Genomic DNA, 11,453 nt, shown 5'->3' on the forward strand with positions numbered 1-11,453 from the left:
GATGGGAATTGTAGACCATAACATCTGGAGTGCCAAAGGTTTGCCACCACTGAGCTAGCTTAAGTAACTGAAGTCAACGACTGCCACCTCTAACCTGGCTTTGTTGGCATAAAAGCATCTCAGAAAAGCTAGGGAGGCCTTGCAGACTGACAGTCAGCACGATTCCTGTACAAAAATGACCGAATTCCAAAGAGCTCTGTGTTCATGTTCCTGCCCAAGAATTAAATTCAGAAGCGGAGGCGTTTCTGACTATCCCATTGGTCAGAAAAGCTCACTGGGTGGGGCACACAAGAAAGGGCCTTTTCAGGGGCAGTCTCACAATTATGGAACAGGTTCCCCGAGGAGGTACACTCCCCCCCCCCCCCCCCCCACCCCCCCCCCCCCCCACCCCCCCCCCCCCCCACCCCCCCCCCCCCCCCCCCCCCCCCCCCCCCACCCCCCCCCCCCCCCACCCCCCCCCCAGTGGTGGCAAACCTTTGGCACTCCAGATCCTATCGCCTACAATTCCCATCCGCCCCTTCCAGCATGGCCAATTGGCCATGCTGGCAGGGGCGGATGGGAATTGTAGTCCATAACATCTGGAGTGCCAAAGGTTTGCCACCACTGAGGTCGAATAACTCTGTTACGTGTTCCTGAGCAAGGCCTCAACTGGTTTTTTTTTTCCTTTCAGTCACCTTAAAATTGAGTGTCCTGACATACCCTGTCAAGAACCTCCCTCTAAACATGACTCTTAAAGCTTTCGTTTTTGGCTGAGTTCACAGTAGGACCTTTGTGGAGTGGGCTTTCTGCTTCCCGCCTCCTGCCCCTGAAGGGGGCAAAGCAGTATTATCCACCTGGGCTCTATATTCTAACTGAATGCAGGGGGGCTTCTTGCATTGCTCCAGTGGCACCGGGTTGGGTCTGGCGTTGCAGGAATTTGGATAAACATTAGTAGGGGATGACTACTTGGGGGTTATGTGAAGATGCTGCTGGTTTGAGAAAGTTGTGTGCCCCCCCCCACCCCACTTTGTTCCAGGTAGGTGGGGTAGGAGTGACAGTCGCCTTCCTTTTCAATATTTTTTGTACACAGATGTCTTCAAACCATGACAAGAGTTTATTTAGATTTTTCTGTCCTGGAGAGCAAAAGAGAGAAGAGAGCTGGAAACTGGGATATTACTGTAGCTTCTTGTAACTGCCTGTGCTTTCTGTCAGTTGCAGTATTAGCTTGTGCTGAATGGGATCCTACTCCTTAGAGAGCCAGGACCGTGAGCACACCATATGGCTTGTTTTGGAAAAGAAATTGTGGCTGCCGATAGAAATTTTACCACATTTGTGGATTGGATCATGTGAATGTTCTGGCAATTACTCTTCTGCCCCCTTGTAAAGTTATTAAATGTTCTGTTCCCCTCCAGCCTAAAAAGCTCATTGTGTGCCTATTCAAATTGCATAAGACTCTCTCCCCACTTTGCTGAGATGATGCCTGGGAGCAGCAGTGGCGTAGTGGTTAAGAGCAGGTGCATTCTAATCTGCCGCCTGAGCTGTGGAGGCTTATCTGGGGGATTCAGATTAGCCTGTACACTCCCACACACGCCAGCTGGGTGACCTTGGGCTAGTCACAGCTTCTCGGAGCTCTCTCAGCCCCACCTACCTCACAGGGTGTTTGTTGTGAGGGGGGAAGGGCAAGGAGATTGTCAGCCCCTTTGAGTCTCCTTGCCGGAGAGAAAGGGAGGGATATAAATCCAAACTCTTTTTCTTCTTCATGATGTTTTCTGTGCTTGTCCTGAAATGATTTTCTTCCACCCGTTTTACACCACATCTCTCTCTTTTCCCCCAGCTATGTCATCGACGGTGCCACAGCACTGTGGTGCGCGGCTGGCGCTGGCCACTTTGAAGTCGTCAAGCTCCTTGTGAGCCACGGGGCGAACGTCAACCACACAACCGTGACCAACTCGACCCCGCTGCGTGCCGCGTGCTTCGACGGGAGGCTCGACATTGTGAAGTATCTGGTGGAGAACCATGCCAGCATCAACATCGCCAACAAGTACGACAATACTTGTCTCATGATCGCAGCCTACAAGGGCCACGTGGACGTGGTGCGCTACCTTCTGGAGCAGCATGCAGACCCCAACGCCAAAGCCCACTGCGGCGCGACAGCTTTGCACTTTGCGGCGGAAGCCGGCCACCTCGAGATCGTCCGCGAGCTGGTGAAGTGGAAGTCTGCCATGATGGTGAACGGCCACGGCATGACGCCTTTGAAAGTGGCCGCGGAGAGCTGCAAAGCCGACGTCGTGGAGCTGCTGCTGGCGCACGCCGACTGCCACCGCCAGAGCCGGATCGAAGCGCTGGAGCTCTTGGGTGCCTCGTTTGCCAACGACCGCGAAAATTATGACATAATGAAGACCTACCACTATTTATATTTAGCCATGCTTGAGCGGTACAGGGACAGCGAGAGCATCATCGGGAAGGAGATCCTGCCTCAAATAGAAGCCTACGGCAACAGAGCAGAATGCCGGACTCCTCAGGAACTGGAAGCCATTCGTCAGGACCGAGACGCCCTGCACATGGAGGGCCTCATTGTCCGGGAGCGGATTTTGGGTTCGGACAACATTGACGTCTCACACCCCATTATTTACCGTGGCGCTGTTTATGCAGATAACATGCAGTTTGAACAGTGCATCAAACTCTGGCTCCATGCCTTGCATTTACGGCAGAAAGGCAACAGGAACACCCACAAGGACCTCCTACGCTTCGCTCAAGTCTTCTCTCAGATGATACACTTGAACGAGCCGGTGAAAGCCAAGGACATTGAGAGCGTCTTGAGGTGCAGCGTCTTGGAGATAGAGCAAGGGGCGGCCCGGGTCAGGAGCTCTCAGGACGCCGAGCTCCACACGGCCACGGACAACTACGAATGCAACATCTTCACTTTCTTGTACTTGGTGTGCATTTCCACCAAGACGCAGTGCAGGGACGAAGAGCAGTCGCGGATTAACAAGCAGATTTATAACTTGATCCATCTGGATCCCAGGACGCGGGATGGGTCCAGCTTGCTGCACCACGCGGTCAACTCCAGCACCCCGGTGGACGACTTCCACACCAACGACGTCTGCAGCTTCCCCAACGCGCTGGTCACCAAGCTCCTCTTGGACTGTGGCGCCGACGTCAACGCCACGGACCACGAAGGGAACACCCCTTTGCACCTCATCGTCCAGTACAACCGGCCCATCAGCGACTTTTTGACGCTGCACTCGATTATCATCAGCCTGGTGGAGGCCGGTGCCCACACGGACATGACGAACAAGCAGAAGAAGACGCCTCTGGACAAAAGCACCACCGGGGTGTCGGAGATCCTGCTGAAAACTCAGATGAAACTGAGCTTGAAGTGCCTGGCTGCTCGAGCAGTGCGGGGCTACCGCATCCCCTACCATAACCAGATCCCCAAAACGTTGGAAGAATTTGTAGAATTCCACTAGGCGGCCCCAGATGGAGGCCCCTCCCCCGTGCCCAGGACAGATTCTAGTTAATAAACACCAGGCAGAATTTTCGAATTCTCTTTTTTCCTCCCTTCTTTCGGCTGCCCTTGGTACGGCAGCACGCACACGCGCACACACACACGCTTGTGCATATGCCTCACCAATGGACCCCTTGCTTTTTTTCCCCCCGGAAGCTTCTCACCTGGTTTCCGAAATCCCATTTGGCAAAAATAAATCAAACTCCTAATCAGAGTGGGTGTAAAATACTTTGGCCCTCTGATGCACACAGGTTCTCACTGTTGACAGCTGAGAATGCCTTTGAGTCAGCGCCCTGCAAGCGTGTTTGTGTTTAACTGACGAGTCGGCATATCACCTCCTCAACAGCGTGGAAAACAGGAGGAGGGAGGGAGGGAGGGAGGAGCGAAAACAGAATTCGGGAGCATTTTGCTACAACATGCAAAACAGTCCAGGGAAATTTGTTCCACACCAGCCTAGTTTTAATGCATTTCTGTTCCTACTGAAAATTGCCAGTAATTGTTTTTTTTAAAAAATGGTTTCTGCTTGAAATGAACGTCATGCTGATCACACCCTCTAAACAAAGGAAAACGCTGGACATAATTCAGATGTGTGAACGGGTTCATCTAAGTCAGGGGTCTGCAACCTGTGGCTCTCCAGATGTTCATGGACTACAATTCCCGTCAGCCCCTGCCAGCATTGTAGTCCATGAACCTCTGGAGAGCCGCAGGGTGCAGACCCCTGATCTAAGTGAAACGGGAAGGGACAAAACTAAGCACACGCCTGTTCTCTTTTTATTTAAGTTACTTTTCAAAAAGTAAGTCCTGGGCACAGGTTCCTTGGTTTTGTCCTTTGGGGTAAGGCAAAGCGTTGTGATTAACCCTGGCTCTGAAACCCACATCCAGACTGTTCCCCGCTGCGTTTTCCTGATGTCTTCCAAACAGTTGCTCTGCAAGCATTTTTTTCCCAAAGGGTTAACAGATCACCTCTTAGATATACAGTGTTTAACTGTTAGCAGGGAAGGCTCAGGGAAGAAGAAAATGCTGTTATTGCAGTGCCCGGCCTTGAGAACAGACGTTCACCTTTTCATTCCTTTCATCATGGGATTTTTCAGGAAAATTCTCCCCCCTCCTCCGTTACAACAAAGCCCCGATCATCTTCTGTGAAAACTGATTTTTCTTTTAATCATTAGCAGCACGTGGCTGAAGGATGTTTGGCCTGTTAGCAGCATCTCTCCCTGCCAGAAACTTCGTCTGCTGAATGTCAAATTTTGATCGGTTGCAAAAATTGCACACGCACACCCCCCCATTTTCAATGCCACTTTTAAAGAGTTCAGTGGGAAAAAAAGAATGTTCTGCGGTCATATTTTTGAAAACGGATCAGCGGGTTCGCAAAAGGGATGCTCTGGTCACGGACACGTTTGTATTACAAATAAAACCTTGAATGTGAAATTAGTTCTGATTGGTTGTACTTCCAAGCAGTTCTTCAGTGGCTCTCTGTACAGGGCAGAATTATGGAGTGAGCATTAAAAGTCATGCCATTGTGTTTTATTTTTAAAACTTGCTTCGTTTGAAATCTTGCTAGTTTGAGAGACATAATTGAAAGGTCTCCGGTAAGTGTTAAACAATAGCCCTACGAACAGCGGACGTGGCCTTCAACCAAACTTGCTGTGCCTTCGATGAACCAGAACAGGTGACGCGCTTTCCAGGCTTCCCGCACCTGCTTTCTTTCTAAAGAATTTGAAGTTGCGCTCAGTCCCTTTCATACCTTCTATTTTGCAGGCTCTTGGGTGAGACAAAACATGTTTGGGTGGGTGGGTGATGAGGATGTTGAAAGTGGCCACGGTTTTCATCTGTCTTGTGAACTTGGACATCCAGTTCTGAAATGTGGAAACATTCCCTTGTTCTGAGGGGGTAAAAGAAAGTTGGCAAGCAATATGGCCTCCAAAATTACTTCAGATTCATGTTTATGATCTGATTTTAATTCATGGGTGCAAGAAAAAAACTTAAACCAGGGGTGTCCAGCTCTAGGGCTTCAAATGTTCATGGACTACAATTCCCATCAATCCCTGCTGGCATGGCCAGTTGACCATGCCAGTAGGGGCTGATGGGAATTGTTGTCCATGAACATCTGAAGCCCCAGAGCCAGACACCTTGCCCTAGACCACAGGTGTCAAACTTGTGGCCCTCCAGATGTTATGGACTACAGTTCCCACCATCCCCTGCCAGCACGATGCTGGCAGGGGATGATGGGAACTGTAGTCCATAACATCTGGAGGGCTGCGAGTTTGACACCTGTGCCCTAGACGAATTCCCTGCTAGATCACACCTGTGAATGTCCGTCTAGTCCAGCATCCTCTTCCACACAGTGAGCCAACCAGATATCCCAAAGGGCTAACAAGCAGTGCATATTGTCAAAGGCTTTCATGGCCGGATTCAACTGGTTCTGGTGGGTTTTCCGGGCTGCGTGGCTGTGGTCTGGTGGGTCTTGTTCCTAATGTTTCGCCTGCATCTGTGGCCGGCATCTTCAGAGGTGTATCAGAGAGGGAAGTGTGTTACACACCCTTCTCCCTGGACACAGCATGTAACAGACTTCCCTCTGCGATACGCCTCTGAAGATGCCGGCCACAGATGCAGGTGAAATATTAGGAACAAGATCCACCAGACCACGGCCATGCAGTCCGGAAAACCCACCAGAACAAGAAGGTCAGAGAAGGAGGAGGTGCGTGCGGATTGGACCCTCCCCGCCACCGTCGCGCTCTCGTTGGTCTCGCGCTTAGCCCCACCCCTCGCCGCCGCTCGGCTTCTCAGGCGGCCTCCCAAGGTTGGGCGGGGCAAATCGCAGCCAACCGCGACGAGAGGTAGGAACGGTCACATCACCTGATTTGCACAGGGAAGAAACCGCAGTCTTGGAATACTGAGCGGGGATTGGCCCGGGGGAAAAACCTCGCGCATGCGCACTTAGAACGGCGTCCCTGACTGGCTGAGAGAATCTTCAAGTCCTTCGAGTCCCTGCCAGTTGCCAGCTCCAGGGCAGGAGATGCCTGGAGATTTGAGAGTGAAGGGACCTCAACAGCGCACAGTTATGGCGATATGGGGGTTTACCCTCCAAAGCAGCCATTTCCTCTGCAGGACCTGAGCTCTGTCGTCTGGAGATTGCGTGTCATTCCAGGAGAAGACCAGGCCCCACCGGGAGGTTGGCAACACCTCTATTTGTTTGCCCTGACTAGCAGCAACTCAGACAAAGCGGAAAGAAGTCTCTTCTGCAGTCTGAGATCCAGAATTTTAAAAAAACAGATCAAAGTAAGCAACCATTTCTCATATTTCAAAAATAACCTATATGATACATTTTTTTTAAAAGTACACACATGCATTTCAACCATTGCAAAACGTAAGGAAATGTGTCGTTTTAAGAGTTCCCTGTCATGCATGGATTAATTCTGCGTGGCAAAATTTTAATAATCTCCGTTTTATAAAGAAAGTTTAAATGAAAGTGGATCGAATTATGCCGCTTAAAGCAGCATGGGACATAATGTCACGTGTGTGCCAGAGTGAATACTGAGAAGTACTTATCCGGTTATGGGATTACTTGAACTGAAGAAGAAGAAGAAGAAGAAGAAGAAGAGGAGGAGGAGGAGGTGGAGGAGGAGGAGGAGTTTGGATTTATATCCCCCCTTTCTCTCCTGCAGGAGACTCAAAGGGGCTTACAATCTCCTTGCCCTTCCCCCCTCACAACAAACACCCTGTGAGGTGGGTGGGGCTGAGAGAGCTCCGAGAAGCTGTGACTAGCCCAAGGTCACCCAGCTGGCGTGTGTGGGAGTGCACAGGCTAATCTGAATTCCCCAGATAAGCCTCCACAGCTCAGGCGGCAGAGCTGGGAATCAAACCTGGTTCCTCCAGATTAGATACACGAGCTCTTAACCTCCTACCTGGGTGATAACATCAGGAGAGGCTCCTGAAAAATCCGTGAAATTTTGGTACTGCTAGCCTAAAATCTGCGCCCTCTGCAGGCCAAAAACACTGAAAATACAAAAAATCCCACAAACAAACCTGCAATTTTTGCCCCCCCCCCCCCACAAGGGGGCGCCCTGGGCAACTGTCCACTTTGCCCAATGGGAGGAACGCCTCTGTGCGCGACTGACTGCAAATCCCAGAAGCACAAACCTTTGACCGGTAACCTGTGAAAAATTAACTTCAGCCCCCCAGGTAGCTGAAATCCCTTCTTCCTTGATACAGTCATTTTTAACTCTGTTGGAGAAGGGGTAAGGTTGCCTTGAAGTCTGAAAGACTGCAGAGATGGAGACATAAAAACCGGGAAGGGTTGGGTCCACCCTCACAGTACTTTGTAGAAACAAACACACGAAGTGGTGGCATTTGGAGGGGAAAGAAGGTGTCTTGTTCTGCAATTCTGATCACGGTTAAAAAAACCCAGATTAGTCGTTTGAACACATTTCAGAATTTAGAAAACTGCCCACAAACAAAAGAGGATACAATCACCACCCCCAAACCGAACCCCGTGGCCCCCCCACAGGGGGAAACACTTCTTCACACAAGGTGTGATTGGTGTTTGGAATATGCTGCCACAGGAGGTGGTGATGGCCACTAACCTGGATAGCTTTAAAAAGGGCTTGGACAGATTTATGGAGGAGAAGTCGATCTATGGCTACCCATCTTGATCCTCCTTGATCTCAGATTGCAAATGCCTTAGCACAGTGACGGCGAACCTTTTTGAGACCGAGTGCCCAAACTGCAACCCAAAACCCACTTATTTATCGCAAAGTGCCAACATGGCGAATTTAACCTGAAGACTGAGGTTTTAGTAGAGAGAGAACGGTTGGCTCAGAGCCGCGTGTTACTTTCGGAAGTAAAAGCAGGTGATGAAGAGTAGTTGGTGGCTTTGCTTTGAAGCAACTGTGCAACACTTCAAACGAGTGAATCATGACCCTAGGAGGGTTTACTCAGAAGCAAACCCCATTGCCAGCAACCAAGCTTACTCACAGGTAAAGGATCACGCTTTCTTCCCATGAAAATCAGTAGGGTTTAACAGTGCTTAACAGAGTTACCTACACTGTTTCCCCAAAACTAGGTCTCAGGTTTAATTCTAATAATCTCCCTGAAATAATTACAGTATTATCACATGACGAACTCTGTGCATGCGTGCCCACAGAGAGGGCTCTGAGTGCCACCTCTGGCGCCCGTGCCATAGGTTCGCCATCACTGCCTTAGCAGACAAGGTGCTCAGGGGGAGCAGGAGCAGCTGCAGAAGGCCCTTGCTTTCACCTCCTGCATGTGAGCTCCCAAAGGCACCTGGTGGGCCACTGCGAGTAGCAGAGAGCTGGACTAGATGGACTCTGGTCTGATCCAGCAGGCTCCTTCTTATGTTCTTATATTCAGATGAAGTGCCACTGACAATTATTCTTTGAATGTGGTTCCCCAACCAGTTCCTCATCCACCTAACTTATCCTAGACTCTAGTTTGCAGCACTACAGTTTACCCATCAGAACATCGTGGAGGAACAGAAGATTCCCTGAAATCCTGCTTGGTGGGCTTTGGACTGGTGTGGGTGGGCTTGCCAGAGGTCTGTTCCCACCCTGCAAGGGAGTTGCCGGCCGCTTCCATAAGAATGGGTTTTTAATGCTAGCTCAGGGCCGAATTTGCAGGGCAGGAGTTTTGCCAGAGGGCTGGGCTCCCTGCAAATTTTCCTGGGAGCTGGAAGGAGCTTGGTTGCTTCATCAAGTACAACCTGATGTGTCTGACTGTGAAAGTGCTGAATAGCAGGATCTGCCAGGGCCAGAAACTCCCAGGAAATGGTTGGCTAAAGAGAACCAGCGTGGCATAAGGGTTAAGAGCTGTGGGCTCTGATCTGGAGAACTGGGTGTCATTTTCCACTCCCGCACATGAAGCCTGCAGGGTGACCTTGGGCAAGTCACAGCTGCCCCAGAGCTCTCTCACCTCCACCTGCCTCGCAAGTTGCCCGTTGGGGGGGAAGTGGGGAAGATAAGGTAATTGTGAGCTGCTTTGAAAGGCAGGTTAAAAGCCTTTTTTTAAATTCTAAACTTAAGGGAGACCAACAGAGGTGGGATCCAGCAGGTTCTCACAGGTTCCCGAGAGTAGGTTACTAATTATTTGTGTGTGCCGAGAGGGGGTTACTAAGTGGTGATTTTGCCACGTGATTTTTGCCTTCGTTACGCCCCTCCTCTCAGCAGTAGCGCGCAGAACTTGAAGCAGCCTAGCAGGAGGTGCACCAGCGTGCGTGGCAGCCTGCGCCTGCGTGCATTCGTTTCCCGCCCAAGGACCGGTGCAGCAGCTGCATCCTTGCCACAGCCCCGCCCAGGAATGCTCCGCCCCGGAATGCCCGGCCACGTCCCCGTCGTGCTACGCCACAGTTTGAATCCCACCACCATGGGAACCTGTTACTAAAATTTTTGGAACCCACCACTGGAGACCAATGACGCATTCTTGTGGAGTTAGTTATGCAGTTCAGTTGCAGGCCACAAAAGGGTGTGGCCCAGGCTCATCAGCTGCCCAGAGCAGCATTCGATAGGCAGCTGGGGGATGCAGAACGCATGCTGGGACAAGCAGAAAGGCAGGGCGGAGGGGAAAGGCCGGGCCAACTGCTCCGTCTTGCCATCTTGAGGCATGAAAAGGGATGTTCCTGCTGTCTGGCACCCAGACCAAGCGACAGCCCCCTGAGGAACTAGCGTTTATTAAGGCGATATTTGAATGTTTTAAATGGTTTATTGTTTGGTAATTGTTGAATGCCACCCCGAGCCCAAAAGGGTAGGGGCGGGATATTAAATCTAATCTATATATATAAAAAGCTAACAGTGTATTTGTTGATGACAGTATACCTCAGTAACTGCTGGGCCAATTCCTCTGAAAATTCCCAGCCACCATAGTCAGCCAGGCGAGAGTGTTTTTAGATGTTCACATACCTGAAATTTCACACCTGGCCCAGGTAAAACGCCTTTTTCCTGGCGCTCCCTGGTGAAGGACATGCAGCTGCCTGTGTGTAACTGTCACCCTTAGAATGTTCATGCTGCTTAGATTGTTTGCTCAGATGGCCAGATATGAGCAGTGAAAACAGCACATTGGCAGTAACTCGAGTGGAAGTGAAACACATACACACACATACACACGAGGGAGAGGGAAGGGAGGGAGAGGGAGAGGTGGCATGCAAGGAAAGAGAAGTGAGAGAGGGGAGACAGTGAGGGGTGGCATGCAAGGGAGGGGAGGCAGGTGGCCCAGCATCTTGATATGACCCACCCACCCTAGTGGAGGAAAAGGGAAGGGAAGGAGGGGGAGGGGAGGCATGCAAGGGAAGAGAAGTGAGAGAGGGAAGAGAGTGAGGGGCGACATGCAAGGGACGGGAGGGAGGGGCCAGGCACCCTAGAGTCCCTGAATACTGTGGTTACAGTTAAGAAAACCAGGCATGCATTACTCAGGAGTAAGCTCGGTACAGCAACTGTGACATACTTTGAATGGCTGCGTCGCACCCCTCAGAGGGTTTCCTCAGAAGCGACACCCATTGCCACCAACCAAACTTACTCCCAGGTAAAGGATCATGACCAGCCAGCCTAGATGTGTGGGAGGGGTGCCTTCCCATTCCATCAATGTCACATCAATGACATCACACAGTATGAGGCTGCGTGTTTGCATGAGCACGTACTGCTGGCCTCTGCAACTGATTTGCTGCTACTGTTCCTTTTCCATTTCACCACAGTAAGCCCCAGCAACGCGTGGCCGGGCCCCACTAGTAAATAAATAAATCAGGGCCCACTGCTCTTCACCACTACATGCAACCCTAGCTCCCATGTCCTTGAGCCGATGAAAATCTCTACCAAGAAGCAGGGCCGGGTCGGAGACGCCACAGATGTTAAGAGCTTCCACTGGGTGTAAATGTGCGTGTGCGTAAGAGAATTCTCACCAAATGAAAGAAGACTTTTAATTCCTTTTTAAAATAGCTGGGAGCATTGAGACCACACCAGGC

General features: G+C 50.8%; 1 protein-coding gene across 1 annotated transcript in view; it reads left to right on the top strand.

Moving 5' to 3' along the window:
• Nucleotides 1-4,915, top strand: part of FEM1B (fem-1 homolog B) — a 7,015-nt gene extending 2,100 nt beyond the window's left edge. Inside the window, exon 2 of the mRNA XM_048482088.1 lies at nucleotides 1,814-4,915. Within this exon, the coding sequence (XP_048338045.1) occupies nucleotides 1,814-3,449 (1,636 nt within the window). The 3' untranslated portion in view covers nucleotides 3,450-4,915. The remainder of the gene's footprint in view (nucleotides 1-1,813) is intronic.
• Nucleotides 4,916-11,453: the final 6,538 nt, after the last annotated feature.

The sequence above is a fragment of the Sphaerodactylus townsendi genome, linkage group LG17, assembly GCF_021028975.2.
Source record: "Sphaerodactylus townsendi isolate TG3544 linkage group LG17, MPM_Stown_v2.3, whole genome shotgun sequence".
Taxonomy (NCBI): Eukaryota; Metazoa; Chordata; class Lepidosauria; order Squamata; family Sphaerodactylidae; genus Sphaerodactylus; species Sphaerodactylus townsendi.